Genomic DNA, 19884 nt, shown 5'->3' with positions numbered 1-19884 from the left:
CAATAGGAGATAATTTTTAAAAACGAATAGTCAAGCATTAAAGTAAGCAGCGAGGTCATATTTTATTTGTACTTTAACCATGTTTGGTGTTGTTCAAATGTAATCATGTAAAATATAGTTTATGGCCAGAAATTTAAATAAATATCATAGTTTGAAGATGATGTTTTCACAGAAATATGAAAGAGAGGGAATAATGACCTGGTTAACAGTTTTTGTTTTCAACGAATTGGTATCAAATCGATATCAGTCGATACGCAAATTCAGGTTTCTGGAAGGAAAAAATGGAATCGGTACATCTCTTTATGCTACGGAGGGGAAAATTGTCTGTTTCCAATAGGTTTCCTACACAGTATTTTAATGGATAACGTAATAAATGTCATCCCAATTAGGAAAATGAGTGTACTTCTACTGTAACATATGAAGAATGTGGATTACGGTTGGTTAAACGTGCAGAGATTACCCTGGTTTTGGTGTAGAGCTGTGGTTCTCAACTGTTTTCGTGTCAAGGACTCATGGAGGAAGTTAAACCTATGATCAGAACAGTTACTCTTACTCTACAAAACAAATGAACTATTCCCTTTCTTTCTGCGGACCCCCCTGGAACTCCCTCACGGACCCCTGGTAGGCCCCAGACTCCCTGGTTGAGAACCATTGGTGTAAAGACAGTAAATACGAACATTGATAACCCTCACAAATATAAATCCATACAGTGTCTCCATACAGCTTGAGTTCCCCCTTTGTACCTGTCCTTGAAGAAGCGTCTGAAACCGAAGGCTACGAGCTTCAGAGAGGCCTCGATCACAAAGGTGGAGGTGAAGAAGTAGTTGCAGTACTTCAGTCCTGTCTCCAGAGACTGAAAGAGAGAGAGAGAGAGGGAAACAGAGGTTAGAAAAAAAACTGCAAAAGGAAGAGATTTGTTCTTCTGTCTCCATCTCTGAATAATGAATGATCATTTATTCTCCCACAATTCATAGCATGACCTCGTCTTTGTCCACAGTAAGACACTTTGTTTAACTTTTGTCATGTGAATAAAAGAAGAATAGAGAAACTAACAAAACTATTCTGTCAGTTTAAAGGAAGCATATTTCCAGTGACTCTCTTTGAAAAGATGAGATCATAATTGAGACAGACAACTAAATGATGTCGTCCTCTGGGGAGGAACAGAGAACCTTTATTATTATATCTACCACACAAGCATTCATCACAGAGAACACAGAAAACCACACTTTTAATGTTCAATATTCCATCGTTAAACCTTATTGTCACAAAGGTTGAATAACAGGAGGGACAAAAAAAATGTATGCTAAGCTATATGCATGTATAATTATACTAAATGATATCTATTAGAGTATATAGTCTATTCAGGTCAGCAGGTTTATGTACGGCTGTGGCTCAGTGGAGAGCAGGGTCGTCCTCCAATCAGAGGATCGGCGGTTCGATCCCTGGCTCCGGCAGTCCATGCCGGTGTGTCCTTGGGCAAGACACTTAACCCCAAATTGCTCCTGCAGGCTGTTCCTGCGGTGTATGTATGTGTATGAATGTTAGTTAGGTTTCTGATGTGCAGGTGGCACCTTGCATGGTGGCTCCTGTCATCAGTGTATGAATGGGTGTGAATGGGTGATTGATTGGTAATGTCAAAGCGCTTTGAGTGGTCGGAAGACTAGAAAAGCGCTATACAAGTACAATCAATTATTATTATACCTATTAATTAAAGCCATGGTGTTCTGTGGTGGAGGACATTTTCAGACTTTGCTTTTCTATCATTATATTATTTATTATTATTATTATTATTATTACTCATGCATTTATGTAAAAGCAGGATTTGACTTTAGTAGTCAGAAGTATAAAGGGGCATAAGGAGAAACTACTCATATGAAGTACTTCGAGGTAAATGTACTTAGTTACATTCCAGAGCTGGTGGTGTCTTGTGACTAATTGGTTTCCATTTATTTCATAGGTCCATTTATAGAATCTGATTATTCTTCTTTAGAAAATCAGATCTTCAAAAATAAGATATATTTGCTGAATAACAGAGAGTAAGATGAGGAGACTACAGAGCAGTTTTAGAAAAGGTTTATTTTTTATTTATTTTGCGTTTTTAGAATAAAGTCAAAATGTTGAGGATGAAATCAATATTTCAGAATTAGCGCCAGACGTTAGAAAAGATAAATCAGAGAATTTTGAGAATAAAGTTAAAATGTTGAGAATAAACATCATTTTTACTTCTAGCGTCCGTGCAAACATTAAAATGTAAACTTTGTTATCATCATTTTGTCTTTATTCTCAAAATGCAGAATAAAATAAAAAAATCTTCCTCACTTTGCTCCTGATGCCAGGACAAAACGGCAAATAAACAAAAATCCAAAATTGTTGCACCATACCTTTAACCTCGGCAAACTTTGCTTTAAGCCAAACGAGGTAGACGACAACTTTAGGGAGTTTTTGTCTACTTTATAAAGTAAAGTGTGGTATACATTTATAATAATGAAGTGGGGGAAATATTTAAATCATGATACGGAGTATTTTTCTGCTAAATAACTGCCGGGGTAGAAGTGAAGAGCTGCTCTGGAGACAAATATAGTTCTTTAGGTATCTGACACACACTTGAACAAAATGTGATACCTGCATTGGAGGCAGAATGTTATTTAAGATCAGGAAAGTTTCAGTTCAACGTTGTCACCCAGCAGCCTCCAGAAAAAACACACATTTAGCCTCCATGAGCACACAGGGCCTGGAGCAGAATCTGAAGCCTTGGGGCTAAACTCAAGTAGAAACAATAAGTGTGTTGTCACATTAAAAATAAAGAATTGTTCAGAAAACTCTCTCCATTGTTTCAGGCCAAGATTTCCTAGTTTGTGCGCCCGTTGTTTACAGTCCAATCAACAGCCTGAGATGCGAAAATGGAGTTAATTTTTGTAGCAAATAAAAAGCTAAATCGTCGTCAGATGATAGCTGATTGGTTTCGTGATTGTGTTTAGACCAGGCGGTAACCTCTGGTTCTGCCGAGTGAAGCCGATGCTGAAGTGTCTTAAAACCTGCATTCTCTCTCCTGTCCACCAGGGGGCGACTCCTCTGGTTGTATAGAAGTCTATGAGAAAATGACTCTACTTCTCTCTTGATTTATTCCCTCAGTAAACATTGTAAACATGAGTTTATGGTCTCAATCTCTAGTTTCAAGTCTTCTTCAATACAGCATGATGTTCATTTAGTAAATGATGCTCCATTTAGAGTCAAACAGACCATAAAGCAGGGGATGCTTTAGGGCGGGCTACACACTGATTGACAGGTCAGAGACGTATACGGCGTCTCTACGTCACTCCTCCTCTGTCCATATATGGTCACTTTCGTTTATCAGATGGCTTCAAAACATCCACAACCCAATGAGTGATGTCACGATGACTACGTCCACTTCTTATATACAGTCTATGGTTTAGCTGAATGCATTCAGCCTAGACTGTTTACCTGCATGCAACCAAAGCCTACTCAAACGTGATTGGTCGATGCTACTCAGACTACAAAAAAACCCCTCTCCGATACCAAAATCTTGTCTTGCAACCATACGCAGAACCAGTTTAGTGGGATTAAACTCATTCTTGAGAGCATCTCTGAGAAACATTTTACATAACTAACACCCCAATGTGCCAGAATGTTCGTCTTCCAGATAAATGTTTTTGGTTGCTGGCAGATGATGCTGCTGATTCAGAGCAGCAGGTTGGCAGCCTGCCTCTGGGAGTGCCCACTTCAAAAAGCCCTGTCCAGATGGTTCAACACCAACCCACTCAGAACCTCTAAAACAGGTCTGTCTGTAGAGATGGGTATCGAGAGGACTTTATCCATACTAGTACTTTTATCGATACTGCTTATTGGTTAGGTTCCTTATCAATTCTCTTATGTGTTGTTTTTGATAATCAATTCATTAAGAAAATAATTGACATTGCTTTATTGTTCTTGTATGTAAATGTAAATAGTTCTTGAGCAGCAAAACAAGAAGTTCTAAAATCTTTAAAATACATTCTAAGCTGTATTTTATCTTCATTGATGATCCTGTTCTTCTGATCAGACTAATGTTACCTGCAGTGGACGAGGATGGACGGCTGATCTCCAAACAGTAGAACAGTGATCCTTTCTGCAGACTGATGTTCTGCTTGTTGTCCAGATGTTGAGATGAACTGCTGCTGTTTCCTCCAACCAGAGTTCTCAGAGTCTACTGGAGGAACATGTAGCCTCACTGTGGATCTTTGTGTTCTCTCTGACATCATGTGTGTCTCAGGTGGAGAACGGAGAACTTCTAAAGTACCGATAGCAGGACCATTAACTCCCGACCTTATTAATACTCTGGGTATTCCACCAATGTGGAACCTGTTCTCGTTAAAAACCCGAGTCCTCACCTGTGGCTGGCTGTAGTGCTCCAGAGACATGGTGATGACGTTGATGCAGATGATGAAGGTGATGACCAGGTCCAGGTAGTGGCTGGTGCACAGGGTGTGGATGGCCAGCCGGGTTTTGCCGTAGGACGCGTAGTAGGGCAGCTTCTGGGCCTCTGGAGAGAGGAAAGGTGGAGGAGGAGGAGGAGGAGGAGGAGGAGGAGGAGGAGGAGGAGGAGGAGGAGGAGGAGGAGGAGGAGAAAAAAAAGGCAAGGAGGGATTTGGATCGGCGAGAAGGCAGGAAAAATATTTGATGACAGGGACGGATGGAAAAATGGAGTTAAGATGTGGAGAGGACGAGAGCAAGACGAGACAAATCAGGGGAAAAAATGAATCCAGGGGTGAGGAAACGAACGAGCAAATTGAAATGAGATATGGAAAAGAAAGAGAAATTGATATTTGGTTGAGAGAAATGAGAAGCGTGAGGAGAAAGCAGCACGAGGTGTGATTGATTTAATGATTTATTTATGCCAAAGGGGAGAAAAAACGACGAAAATGAAGAAAGAGGGAGAGAGAGAGAGAGAGAGAGAGAGGAGGGAGATAAAACTGAGAGGTAATATGAAGAGGAAAAAAAAAAGTTTGATAAATGTGAGAGGGAGGTTAAGGAGTTTTAGATGAGTTGGAATAATGACTGTTCAAAGTCAGAGCATCGAGGATGTGTATGAAATATAGAATCAGAGGTCTGACACATGACATCAGGATTATAACCAGGAAAGGTTGACTTATTATTTCACATATGGACTAATATGCTGGATTTAATATTATTCTGAAGAGGTAAACAAACCTTTTTTCTATTTATTATATCTTTGTCTGCTGCATTCTAAATCTATTCCTGTCTTCCTGTCATCCACTTTTTCTTCTATCATTTATTTATCCCCTCTTTTTCAAAAATAAATCCATCCCTCCATCATTCTGTCCTCCTTCCTCCCCTTTTCCCATCCAAGGAGGTGTACGTGTCCATCTATCCTGCTTCCCTTTGACTCCTTCCATCCATCCTCCTTTCCTTCCCGCTCTCCCAACACTCTACTTTTTCATTTCACCTCAATTTTTCTTCCAAACCCTCCTCTTCATCTTCATGTATTTTTCATCTCTCCTTCCCGTACTTCAAAGCCTCTACTCCTCCCTCCCCACCTCATTTTCTCCAAAACATCATCCTCATTTCTCTCCCCCCTCCCTCCCTCCCTTACTTCTCCTCTTCTTCTCCATGCGACGCTGGCGTTTCTCCTCCCTCCGCTTGGCCTCCTCCACCTCCTGGTGCTGGCGACACTTGTGGAAGTTCTCCACCACCACGCCGACGAACATGTTGAGGACGAAGAAGCTGACGATCAGGAGGAAGGAGATGAAGTAGAGCAGCATCCACGGGCTGTTGTTGGTCAACGGCTGGAGGTGAGTGAGAGAGAGAGAGTCGGGAGAGGAGAGAGAGGGAAGAAAAGGTGAGACTAGGAGATACTGGGAACATTGGTGGAGTAGGTGAAGAGGAGAGAGGGAGACGGAAAGGGAGGACTGGAAAAAGTGTTTCAGGAAAGTGAAGATAGAGCGATGAGGGGGTGAAGAGAATGGGAAAACATCACCAGGAAGAGTGGCAGAAAATGAAATCATAGACAATAGAGATGAGGAAAACAAAATCAGAAAGTGATTTGAAAGAAAGAACGGACAGAAAAAGCTGACAAAATTTGAAAGTAAATGGAGGTCACATAGAGGATCAGGACTGAAGTGAGTCTGATTCAGGACCAGATAAAGGTTCCTCACTGTCACTTTAAATACCATTGTTATAAATGTAAGACCCAGTGATTGAGGGGAACTCATCTAATTTGTTCAGTTTTGAAGAACATTAAATTGAAATACTACTCGGAGCCTCTCAGGGTCTTCCAATTAACCGGCCCACTCTTCAGACAGTACAGTCCAAAAAAAAAAAACTGGAGCTTCCACTGCTAAGAGAGAGACAGTGGAACAGAGGAAACAAGAGAGACAAATGAAGAAGAGATCGGGGTGATTGGATCATTGCAGGAAGTCATTACAAAACAAAAAAATCAAGTTCAGGTGCAATAAAACTGGAGATGAGAGTCAGATTTTCAATTTGGAGGAGCGTTGAGTGTTGAAAGCGCGGGGCGGAGTGCAAATGGGATTAGTCATTCAGAGCCATGTTGGACCGCGGCGAGGTTTCTCCCCGAGGCGGGAAACTGAATCATCCAGAATAAAGCCCAGATTTTAATAGATTCATTAATAGATTTTCAAATAAAAAACAATTCTAAAGGGAGAGTCTGTTCACTCTGAAGCTTCAGAAGACTGATTTGGATCGTTTCATTGGACTCTGACGTCATGTGGGTGAATGTTTGAATGATCTTCTAGTATTTGTATCGGTGATCAACTATGTGAACGGAACAATCGCCAAAGCTAAACCTTTTATCAAAGCCAGAAGCTGTAAAAAACGTAATTATCGTCAGATTTTCATCTGCCCAGCAGTCCTTGAATATTGTCAGAAAAAGCAGCCAAAACGAAGCTTAAATTAGTGATATTTCTCAAAAAGCATTCTTTTCTACAAGTCTCATTTAAAATCTCGCCTAGAATAAACCGTTTACTTTAACCAGTTTCTGTAAAAAAACAGCGCAACTAGGAAGCCATGATTGATTCATCTGAGACCAACAGTCACATTACAAACATTTTGTAAAACTTCAACTGAACTGAAGTAATTAGTTCAATATATATAGTATGTAGAGCGTCCATTTTTTCCCCCCAACATTGGTAATTCTTTGGAGCACTAGGAGAAATGTTGGATATTGATTCCATTGCTTTGCAATTTTGGTAAAGTAAATTATCAAAGGAATTCTACTTGAGTTGTTTTTCTTCTGTATGATTTATGTCTTTATAACTGTGTTTAACTGCACAAAAGACATGTTTTTGTTATCTCTACTTTTGACATGTTTTTACTATTTCCGCAGAGGTGCAGGACTTTTATATTGCAGTGAAAATCAAGGCCACAGAGAGAAAAATGTGACAGGAGCAAAAAAAAGGTTCCTGCTTGGGTTAAGAGGGTTTAGGAGGACGGCAGGCAGCAAAGGAACACTAGTCCTTCTGCTTAAGCTCTCTGGATATCCATCTGTTGGAGCTAGTTTAGGTGGTTTGGCGATCTGTTGAGGAAGCCTCCTTGTGGAGGAGTTATAGGCACATCCAACTGGGTGGAGATCCCGGAGTGACCAGAAGGATGGATTTAATTTCCCATCTGGCCAAAGAACGCGTGGGATTCCCTGGAAGGAGCTGGATGATGCGGCTGTAGATCCAAGCATGTGGGCTTTTTCACCCAGGAAACCGGAACCCAAATCCGTGTCTGCATGTGTGTTATGGAAAAAGACCATTACACGGGTTTGTATCTACCTGCTGGTCGATCCCCACCGCGTCCAGTCCATGGTACATGATGTTGACCCAGCCGTCTTTAGAGGCCAACACAAACAGGGACATCAGAGCCTGAAGGACACACAAACACACAAAACATACACAAGACTTGACTTAGATCCAGACCAGTTAATGCTGCTGATTATTAAAGTGCCTACCATGAAAATATGACAAAAATAACCAATTCCTAAACGCCCAAAACGATTGAGTATTGTGTAGCCAAGCATCCGTCTGCAGCATCACTCTCTCCCTCTCTCTGTTTGTTTGTTAATTCATGATATTAGAAAATTTTATTTAATTTCTTCCAAACGGAATCTCAAACCCTTTTTTGCCGGAACGACTGACTGTTTAGATCGGAAGACACGTCTAATTGCTGTGTTGTAAAATGTTTTTTTAATCATATATATATATAAATATTTAAGGAGATAATTATGTCAGCTGTTTGTTAATGTGCCAAAATCCGACTTCATTTTCAATGTAACAAAACAACATTTTTAATATCTTTTTACATTAAATTAAGACCTTTTAAACATTTTTCTATATTCAGAAGCATTTCTTTTGTGATTGCCTTTAGACTTTTCTCACAGTCTTCTTCTTGTTCTAGCAGAGTAGAAAGTCTATCCTATAGAGCGTGCTCATTGTTATTGTCTGCATTAACATGTAGTCAGGTGTATATGTCCTTCCCTCTCGTACCTGTCCGAGGTTGTCAAAGTTGTACTTGTGGTGAACCCAGCGGTAGTTGGCAGCCAGACAGTCGGACTTGTTAGTGATGTTCTTCACATCGAAACCGGCGCAGTAGAAGAACTTCCCTTTGAAGAGCTGTGAGGTAGAGACAGGAAATGAGAAGACGGCGGCGCGATCACAGATACATTTCTGATGGAGTCATGACAACACTTGTGTGCGCCCACCTGCTCTCACGCAGCTTTTGAAGTAATTTCATAATTAGTGTCTGTAAGTGGATGAAGCCAAAGTAGAAGCACTTGATATCAGCGGTGCGGTTTTATTCTCCCGAGAGAAGATGTTTTTAATTCTCAATCATGTAAAACTTGATGAGACTGAATGAAATGATGCATCACGGCAGGTGTAGAAATAATAATAATAATGTGAAGTTATGTGGAGATGATCAGGGTGGGATTGACAACTAGATGCAAAAAGGAAATAAAAATGGGAAAACCAAGTCAGCTGCACGTTTTCAAGACTTATGAACTCTCAAAAGTTATGGAATATAAATGATATGGCCTGTTACGACACATATCAGATATTTCTGACAGTACAGAGTTTCAATTTAAATGTTTTTTTTAGATTGGAAAAGGATCTATTGATTGAAATAGAGAGCTTGTTGTTTGTATACTGTGTCTTGAGAATCTGAAAACTTTTTAGGGCCAACTCTCTCTGTGTTCTTGAGTCCTATAGTCCCATAAATAAACTCAAATTTACAACACATTCTAGCTCCAAAGTTGTCAAATACTATATGTGTTGGTCAGTGGCAGCTTTGGACTTCCAGCCATAGACTGTGCATAAATTAGGCGATTTCTCCGTCGCCATCTTGGATTACGGCCGTCACCATGTTGTTTTTTATTGCATCCAATGACAGAAGTTACCATATTTGCAATGGACGTCTCTGGTAGCGTCAGCGACCTATCAATCACAGTAAGCCCCGCCCTAAAGCATACCCTGCTTTATGGTCTATTTGACTCTAATTTACTCTTCATTACTCTTTCAATTCAATTCCATTTATTTTGTATAGCACAAATAACGGAATAGCGGAATAATAATACTACTAATAATATATAATATAGTATACAATATAACCGAAAAAGGCATAGGCAGAAGCATTAAGCTTATATATGCCTATCCTACTTCCCCAACAATAAAGCCACCCTCAAGAAAACTAAATATTTAAAAAAAGTATAAATATATCTATATATATATTTCATTCAGACTTGTAACCCTCAAAAATAGTTTTATAAACAGTTCTTTTGAAAATAATAATAGCAGCAGCGGATAGAATATATTAATATACCCTTTAAATCCTCTATAATTTTAATATGATATATAATAAAGTACACAAGTTGCATAACAACGACTCGCTTTCACACGGGACACGAACAGCGGTCTCCTGGGTGAAAGTCTGTGTTTGTTTGACACGTCCATCAATCCCGACCTTATGCAGACGTTTAATGGAGTCTCTGTATCAGAATCAGAGTATTTTTGGGGTTGAAATGTACAGATCCTTTTGCTCTGTAAAGGATTGATAGAGGTGTGAATCATTATATGATCATATAGAAAGTGAAAACCTTGGTCTCCTGAACTGTGTTTCCATTACACCTCCTCTTCCTGTTGGATTCGGCTCTAATTAGCCTTGTTAGCTGGTGCTGCGAGGACGTGCTCTCATTGTGGGAGCAAACAGCCTCCTCTCGTGTTCTCCTCAGCGTTTAATGGTTCATCGCTTGGTTTTATTGCTCTACATGGAAGTCAGAAGAATAATTGCAGCCTTGCATATTTTAACCCACATATATTGCTTTTATGAAATCTTAATAGTGCCACGGTGAGCACAGAGGTGGCTGTGTGAGGTCAATAGTTTGACCAACTCGGGCCCAATTAAAAATGACCTCTTGAATTGTCAAAGGTTTGCAAGATTCCCTTGATTAATAAAAGACAAGTTGTACAGCGGGGAGAACATATGAATCCATATTGGTGTTTACCTGAACGCCTAGAATACCAAAGATGATGAAGAAGGCGCAGCAGATGAGGACGATGTTGCCGATGGGCTTTAAGGACGTGATGAGGGTCTCGACCACCAGCTTCAGCCCTGGAGCTCTGCTGATCACCCTGGAGGACGGAGGGGGGGAGACACAGAGACACAGTGAGGGAGAGGGGGAGAAAATGTCAAAGAAAATGTCAACTCTTTAGTTGAGTTGCTCATAACACTCCTGTATGTAACCTGTGTACAGGAGAGGGAAGGTGACATTCCCTTTTGAGCCACAAAGTCTGGGGAAGACTGGCTTAAAACATTATAAACACAGTAATATGTAAAGAGCTACATCATTAAATCCAAAACAGCTGAAACATTGTTTTTACCCAAATAAGTACCTTTGCTTACTACAGAGTACAAATTGTAAGCACATATTTTATGCCTGTTAGCACTGCTTTCCAATACATTTTGGGAAATTACCTTTAGTTCACTTATGGTGAAGAATAAGATAAGAATATTGATCTAGCCTGGCTCCGTCTGGCGGTGACTAAACCTCTAATGCTCACTAATATACACTTTATATCTGTTTGTTCAATTAAAAGCCCAAATGTAAAAATTACAGTTTAATTGGGGACTTAATTGTTGGACTATTTCTTTGCTGGGACCAGTAACTGGAGTCAAAAAACTGGTTGCCTGGCAACTGCTCTGACAGCACATTTTAAGAGAGTCAGGCTAGCTGTTTGCCACTGTTTCCAGTCTTTATGCTAAGCTAAGCTACTCGTCTGCTGCTTTCACACACACATATGAGAGTGGTAATAATAATAATAATAATAATGGATTTTATTTATATAGCACACTTTAAAATACAATGAAATCTCAAGGTGCTGCACAGGGTAAAACAATCGCAATAATCAAATATAATAATAACACGCTAAAAACAAATAAAAAATAAAATAAATGAGTTCATTTAATCATAATAAAATCTAAGAATATATATTAAAAATGAACAACCACCCAAGAAACGCAATCTAAACTACACAAAGCCAAGGTATCGATCTTCTCAACTAAATCTAACGTATGCGAAGCGTGTTTGGGCTGAAACAGAAGAACATGTGGAGAACACCTCCTGACCTGAGGGGGCGTAGCGTCCTGAGCAGCCTGAGCACTCGGAGAACCCCGAGGATCTTAGCCCCGCCGGCCATCGACACCACGATGTCAATGAGAGACACGAAGACCAGGAAACCGTCCAGAATGTTCCAGCTGCTCCTCAGATAGGCCTTCTCTCCCAGGTACAGACCCATGGACACCACCTGAGGAGATGAAGGGAGAGAAACACACACACACACACACACACACACACACACACACACACACACACACACACACACACACACACACACACACACACACACACACACACACACACATATGGACTTTGATATTCAGATTTCTCATTTAGCTTCTCAAACAGCGATTTCATTTCATGTCGGCTGCTTTCTGCAGGAGAGGAGAACAGAGGGTATATATATGTATCTCATATATATATATATATATATATATATATATATATATATATATATATATATGAGCGGGTGAGAGGTTTTAAATCCAAAAAGATGAAAAGAGGAAAGAAAGACAAGCAACAGCTCTTAAACCCCAATATGAGAAGAGTAATGCTCCAAAGCAAGAGGGGAGGAATTAAGGAAATGAGGAAAGGAATGGAAAGGTGATTACTATGCAGTGGAAATCTCCAACACTGGTCTCTCTACTAAGACGAGTTAACCAGCTTTTATTTTGCTGACTGCACTCTAACTGCCTCTGATTAAAACTTCCAAAGAACAATTCAAGAAAAAAAAAAGCTTTACTTAAAAATTCAGTTAAGACATGCAGTACTGTGGACCGCTGGCATTGCACTTTGCCTCTTCAGCAGTCTGTTCCCCCAAATCCTCTTAAATCAGACACTTCTAAATAAATAAATACTCTGAGGGTGTTGTGACTGGAGCTGCAAAACATTTCAGCTGCACATATTCCGGTTTTGTCTTAGATTTATAGTCTGTCACCTTCTAGCTACAGCTGGATGGGAGGTCTCGCTCACTGGGTGAGCCCTGTTGGGGATTGAAACAGAAAGAAATGGAGGAAGGAGGAGGAGGAGGAGGAGGAGGAGGAGGAGGAGGAGGAGGAGGAGAAACAAGAAACAACAAGAGGGAGAGAGGTGGAGGAGATCAACAATTTTGTGGAAACAGTGAGACAGCTCTCCATCAGGGGCGGAGGAGGAAGACACAAGAGGCTCCAAGAGGGAAAAAAGAGAGTTTTGGAACAGAAAAACAGTTGGTGAGGTTGGAGAAAAAGTTGCATGGCAGATGTTTTGACGTGGTTTGACATCTTCCAGGGGCTTTCATGGCAATAGCAACTTGTCATTTTGAGAAACAGAAAGAGCAAAGAGGCAGAAGATGCCACCGGAGAGATATGTGGAACGATGGAACATTCTCAGGAAATGGTGGAACAATCGGTGATGGTGCTTGTGCATCAACAAGCCACTGAGAATCTTCTGGGTATCTAGTAGGGACCACCTGTAGGCTTGAAGGGAGGCTCTGAGAATCTTTGTAGCATTCTCCTTCATGAGCAGATGAATGGATGGATTCAGACGATAAAACAGAGTCCAATAGTGACTCAAAGTCGTCATCGGGCATGTGTCAAACTACTGTTTATGAAAATATACACTGAGACTTCTGAAATCATTCATACAACATCATCCCCCTCTCTGTTGTTGTTCTCTGTGTGCTCAACGTTAGCCTAACTTTGCTAGACCAAATGTGAATTTGTTGAGAACCCTCTGAGGTCATTTTTGATGCCAAGTGGCTTAAAAACAGGTTTTCAACTTCTGACGTAGCGCTGAACAACCAGTGACCAGGTCTGCCTGGCAGTGTAGACGGTCAATCTCCAGAAAAGCTTTCAGTGCAGTTGGTTTGTACTTTTATAGAATACCGTCCAGCTCATTCCCCATCCAATTGGTAACCCACACCTTCCTTCTTCCTACAGTCCAAAGACATGCTACTTAAGATAATTGATGACTCTAAATTTCGCGGTGTGGATGTCTATATATATGTGTGTTTAACCTGGTGGCTGTCCTTTGCCCAGTGTCAGCTGGGATCGGATCCATAATTCCATCTGAAATACTGTGATCAACTTGGTTAAAGAACTACAGAAGTGTCGATAAACTGCGGGTGTCTTTTTAAATGGTGTGAAGTCAGAACAACAGGACATGTTCTTATTCTTCCATGTTCTGCTGATACTGTGGGCATGCAGCATTTATACAGTTGATCTAACTCGTGTGTAAACTTCAAAACGTACTTTTTTTCTTAGCCTTCCAGAAATGCTTTTATAAAACTTGGCTACTCTATGGTGTGCTGGCAACCCTAAAAAGCATATCCCACCTTTGAACAAGCACCATGACTCTCCTCACCGTACCTCAAAGTGAGTGACGACAGCAGAATTGTCGGAAGCACGATAACAAATACTGCCATGCCAACTGTTGCTAAGGCGTCCTAACTCTACAGAAATAATGTAGAAGCTAGACAGATAAATAAAGAACTGGGGTGAAATGAAGCCAAAGCGTAAGAAAAACAAAGACAAAGAACAAAGAAAGGAGACTTATGTCTCAGAAAACTAACTGAAGTAGTCAGTTTGCAGAATACCGTGCAGCTCTGTTTAGGAACAGCCCATCCTTCTACCTCGTTCTGACAGCCGACATGGTCCAAAACTCTTAACTGTATGAAAATATTTCATCTGTCCTCGCTGGTGAGATCTGCACAGCAGCGAGTCACTGTCACATCCTATACGATAGGTCCTTTCTCATGTTTTGACAGGCCCCATAGCGAGTTATGATACACCTGCTATGGTATTAATAGCCGCCTGCTGTACTGGAGGCCCTTCGGGACTGTTGGAATGCTGCAGGGGCCTCCATTAAGCCAGATCAAATATAGCGATGATAAAACATGATGCATGGTAAACCTCCGGCAGCTCGATGCCAGCGCTGCCATCAAAGCCAGCTCTTTTCCTCTGACACGACCAGCTGTGCTCTTGGCTGACAGGGCGAGTGTGTCACATTAAATTCAAACATATATTACATTCAATCTCCATTTGACATATCACTTAGAAGAAAATATGGAAATTATTGTACACGTCGCATCAGCCTTATTATATGGAATCTGATGTTTTAAGAGCTCATGTTCCTGCATATCTACTTAGAAAATGACCATAATGGAGTTCTGATGTGTGTATTATATACTCTTTACACATTTCATTACTCTTTTTTTTTCAACATTAGTAACACTTGTTGACACTGTTTTCAATTTTTTGTGAAATAAAATATCGAAATTCTACTTTTTATTTAATTTTATTATGATTAATGGAATGTCGACTGTGTCATTCTGCACAAAATACATTTTTGAGTTCTCTCTACTTCTAGCCATGATTGTTCTGTTTCCATAGAGGAGCAGGACTTTTATATTGCAGTGAAAATTAAGGTCACAGAGAGGAAAAATGTTATAGGAGCAAAAAAAAAAAACACCCACAAAACTGCTTTGGGTTCAGAGGGTTAATTTAATTTAAATTAAGCATTAATAATTCACTACTTTTTTCATTAAAAAAACCTCCCCCACACAAATTACCTGGTAAATGACCTGAGTTCAAGTTTTTGTAAAAATGCTAATTATTAATTGATCAGGGGAAATTTGAGGAGCGCTCACATCTTTTTCAGCTTCATCTTTTCCATATTAAAATTATTCACAATTTACAATAATTAGAGTGTTACAATAAAAAGAGATGGTTTCCAAGAATTAAGACACAGGCTTCTGCAAATGAACACAAATGTTTAAAGAATATGCTCCATAAACTCAAGGGTTCTAAATTCTAAGAACATGATTCATTCATTTTTCCCTGGTCCGTCTTTCTCAGTCTGTCTGCTACTGACATCAGGCTGAGTTGGTCCTAATGGAAGGAGTCCGGACCAGCTGTGAAGCTCTCTGCATGCACTTTAACAAATGGCATTGACTGTGTTCGCACTCAGAATAGAGACACACTGAGAGTCTTAATGTCTTAAAAAAAGGCTAAAAGCTAAAATCAACGTCTCAAACTCCATTTGACCATCTGAAGCTTGATTTCTGCTGATGACCTGCAGCTTCACATATTCAAAAGCTGTTTCCTGCCTCAGCATCCAGCTGGTTGTCATGACTGACTAATGAATAAATTATGTATGATGACAGCGTTAGCACAGAAACACAAAGTGACGAAAACAGAAACTGCTGAAATGAAAAGTCAGTCTGTCGGGCCTGATCAGTCTTAGCAGGGAAAAGACAAACCGTGGACAAGCGTGTACGTGTTAATGTGTGTGTGTGTGTGTGTGTGTGTGTGTTGTTTGCATATGTGTGTGTGTGTGTGTGTGTGTGTGTGTGTGTGTGTGTGTGTGTGTGTGTGTGTGTGTGTGTGTGTGTGTGTGTGTGTGTGTGTGTAGAAAGATCTCCCCTTGCCTTCCCGTTTCTAATTAGAGTCTGATGTTCAAGGTCAAACTGTCTTCGTGCAGGTAACGCTGTTTACACTGATCACGACGGCTCAGTGTGTGTGTGTGTGTGTGTGTGTGTGTGTGTGTGTGTGTGTGTGTGTGTGTGTGTGTGTGTGTGGACAGGAAATGAGAACAGTGATGAAGAGTGTGTGTCTCGGAGGGGAATCTCTGTTTAATTAGTTCTCCTCAGAGAGCCATCAGACTGACCGGCCTGCAACAACAGATTACTCCCACCGGCAGCAGGGAGGGAGGGAGGGAGGGAGGGGGAGGGAGATAGAGACAGACAGAGAGAGAGAGAGAGAGGAGAGGAGAGAGAGAGAGAGAGAGAGAGAGAGGAGAGAGAGAGAGAGGGAGGGAGAGAGAGGAGAGAGGAGAGAGAGAGGGAGGAGAGAGAGAGAGGGGAGAGGGAGAGAGAGAGAGAGAGAGAGAGGGAGGGAGGGAGAGATAGAGAGAGAGAGGAGAGGGAGAGAGAGAGAGAGAGGAGAGGGAGGGAGAGAGAGAGAGAGAGGGAGAGAGAGAGAGAGGAGAGAGAGAGAGAGAGATAGAGAGAGGGAGAGAGAGAGATGGAGAGAGGGAGGGAAAGAGGGAGAGAGAGAGGGAGAGAGAGAGAGAGACAGACATAAGAGGGAGGGAGAGAGAGAGAGAGAGAGAGATAGCGAGAGAGAGAGAGAGACAGACAGACAGACAGAGAGAGAGGGAGAGAGAGAGGGAGGGAGAGAGACAGACATAAAGAGAGAGAGAGAGAGAGAGGATGGGAGATACAGTGAGAACAAACTAAAAGCACTGTAGGAGATTGTTGCTCTAACTACAGGTGCATTCATACAGAGCACAACTATTTCCACATTTGGATTTGTTCCCATTCTTCTAGTTAACAGATGATTCATTCAAATAATTTGCAAATTTGTTGTGAAACTATATAGATTTGCTATATCAGAAAATGAAATACACTTAATATGTTTAAAGATTTTTCGTCGTTGCAGTAACAAAGATGTAAAGCTAAGAAAAGTGATGATGACAGTTTGAGTATTAGAGCATAACAATAAATGAATGAGTAAGTAAGCAAATAAATTCGATTTTGATGACATCATCAGTTAAATGACAGCAGTGATACTTTGAGTGGAGGTCAATGTGACGGTGCAGAGATTTCTTTATTATTTCAGATAAGAAAAAATGAGCTGCGGGACTGAAGAAGGGTCTCCGATAACAACGGCGCTCAGCTGATTTAATTACAAAACGGGGGGACAAACGAGCGGAGAGAACGATAAGAGACAGATACAGAATATGAATATGGAATTAATCAAATGAGCAAAATGAAAATGTGAGCGATCGAATGACCGAGCGAAGGAAGAGGAAGTAAATAAAGATGCAAAGATAAGAAGAAGAAGAAGAGTGGGTTCACGCCGGGGCCAGATGTTGGTATGTGCAGATGTGCAGAGAGGATGTACATATCATTGAGCTACATGTGTCTTCATTATGCACGCTCATCAATAAATCACCACGGGGCTCCTACCGATGCAAAGAAACGCCTGGAGACACCGGGCTCTTAATAATGGAGGATGGTCTGACTTCTGGACAGCAGATTAGTGGATTAAAGGGAGTATGTGTGTGTGTGTGTGTGTGTGTGTGTGTGTGTGTGTGTGTGTGTGTGTGTGTGTGTGTGTGTGTGTGTGTTTATCAATGGGATGTCCAGGAGTAGCTAAAGGCAGACTGAGGACTGATAGTCTTCTAATTAACTTCATTATCTAGCTTTCCATCGCTAATGGCTAACGTGTGCAACTGATTGAAAAGCAGAGTTTTCAAGAGAAGAGAAAAAAAAAACCACAAAGGAAGAGGGGATAACATCTGCAGATAAAAAAGGATAAGAGAGAGAAAGATAAGGGAGAGGGCAAAAATATAGAGATAAAAGGAAACCAGATAGGAAATGAGGAGAGGAAAGAAGTGAGGAGGTGAAGATGGGAAGAGGTGAGAAAGAAATAATGCACAGAGGAAAGACGGGAGAGGAGATGGAGGTGAATAACGAGGTCGAGACAGGAAGAGAACACTGGAGATGATGAGGAGGTGAAGAGAGAGACAGAAGAGAGAGAGAGAGGACATTCTTACCTTGAGAGTCATCTCCGCCACAAAGATGGCCGTGAAGATGTAGTTGGAAACTGTGAGAAACAGCCTTTCCTGTAACAGGAGGAGAGAAATGAAAGAGTTTACAGGACGGATGGAAAAAAGAGGGAAGAAGAATGAAAGAATTGACTTTATTTGTCAGAGTTTTTGCTTTTACATTAAAGTTAACTTTTGAAAAAGATGTTGGTGCTGCCTGGTTGCAGGAAAAGTGGCTTGATGCCAGTGGGAGCTCAGAGCAACTAAGGTTTAGCGGCATGTTTTATTAATATTAATTTAAATAATCGATTGTTTATTAATCAATCGTAAGATTTTTTTCTTTTTTCTGAACAGACAACAGCTTGTTTGTACGGAAGCCCCGAGAGGGAAGTAACAAATAAAGTTAATTTACGACTCAGGGCTTCCGTATTTTACAATGACACACATTATTACAACCAGAGCTATCATCAATGAGCCTATTCTCTTATCAAATTGGTTCTTGAAAAAGGCAGCTTGAAATAATGTGGTTTAAAAGGAAGATTTGGTAAATAAAATAAAAAAATCCTACATATAACTTTAGTTGCACATAAAGTTGTGTATTATTTCAAATCAACCTGTTGCAGACTCTAAGACGATAAAACGTTCCATGTGGGTAAACACAGCGTCACACGTCTGATTGTGTTGAAGATAAGTGAAACGGAGAACAACCCAGCTCCTACCAGACTGCCTTGCATTATCCTCGGCCTCTCCAGAGCCACCGTGATGCAGTTGAGGAAGATGAAGGCCAGGACCACGTAGTCAAAGAGCTTATGGGCGATGATGGACTGACAAAGCATTCTGAACCTGGAGCGGAGAAGCAGAGAGAGGAAGAGGAAGGAAGAGGAAGGTAGGGTTAGATTGTCTTTATGATAACTCAAAATACATCTTATGGCTGAAGGGGATTGGGCCCCTATCATTCGCCTCTACCACCTCGTATAGATATACTGTGTATCTATCTGCTATAGAGGCTCTGAATAAGCTTTAAACAGGCCCTATTATGCTATTTTCCCGGTGCATATTCTTATCTCCAGTTACAGTTACAACATGTTTACATGCGTTAATGCTCATAATCCTCCTTGTTTTTCTCATCAAATGCTCCGTTGTAGCGCTTGCTCCTCCCTCCAGAAAGCAAAGTCTGCTCTGATTGGTCAGCTAGCCCCCTCTGTTGTGATTGGTCAACGTTTCACAGTTCAAAAAACTCTTCCTCCGGAGCTTCATCTCTGTCTCTCCCTTTTTGTTGTTTGAGGACCAAACTAGCCGGAAGGAGTTTTACTTCACTTCTGGAACCTCATAAAGTTACATTATGACCTCATAAAGTTACATTGTGACCTCATAAAGTTACATTATGACCTCATAAAGTTACAGAAGTGAAGGAGAGAATTCAATGGAGCCGTTTCAGGAGCTCAGGAGCTTCTGAGGGAGGGGGGGTGTAACTCCTTTTAGGCGTGGACTTCAGGTTTTACACTCTACGGACCTTTTACATATACAAATATATATAACACACTAAAGAAACCACTTTAACATCCTCAGACACCTGCAGTGTAGTTGGTGACAGTTCAGCCCTCAGACGTCTCATCTCACCTGTCAGCTATATCAGAGCTCCTGCTCTCTGGAGGGGAAGAGACCAATGGCTAACCTGACTGTTTTCCTTAGCCCCCCCCTCCCTTTGATATCGATCATGACTG

The 19884-nt window shown here is 40.9% G+C and overlaps 1 protein-coding gene across 1 annotated transcript in view; it reads right to left on the bottom strand.

Annotated features, from left to right (window-relative positions):
• The window catches only part of LOC129095295 (voltage-dependent T-type calcium channel subunit alpha-1I-like), a 151667-nt gene that overhangs the window by 33549 nt on the left and 98234 nt on the right, over positions 1–19884 (bottom strand). The window contains exons 20-28 of the mRNA XM_054603689.1: positions 18880–19003; positions 18170–18238; positions 11641–11819; positions 10520–10646; positions 8508–8633; positions 7797–7886; positions 5612–5804; positions 4389–4540; positions 744–853 (exon numbers count right to left, since the gene is read on the bottom strand). Coding sequence (XP_054459664.1) covers positions 744–853; positions 4389–4540; positions 5612–5804; positions 7797–7886; positions 8508–8633; positions 10520–10646; positions 11641–11819; positions 18170–18238; positions 18880–19003 — 1170 coding nt within the window. The remainder of the gene's footprint in view (positions 1–743; positions 854–4388; positions 4541–5611; positions 5805–7796; positions 7887–8507; positions 8634–10519; positions 10647–11640; positions 11820–18169; positions 18239–18879; positions 19004–19884) is intronic.

The sequence above is a fragment of the Anoplopoma fimbria genome, chromosome 9, assembly GCF_027596085.1.
Source record: "Anoplopoma fimbria isolate UVic2021 breed Golden Eagle Sablefish chromosome 9, Afim_UVic_2022, whole genome shotgun sequence".
NCBI classification, from domain to species: domain Eukaryota; kingdom Metazoa; phylum Chordata; class Actinopteri; order Perciformes; family Anoplopomatidae; genus Anoplopoma; species Anoplopoma fimbria.
The sequence above is the reverse complement of the archived record's forward strand: the minus strand, read 5'-3'. Positions and strand labels throughout refer to the sequence as shown.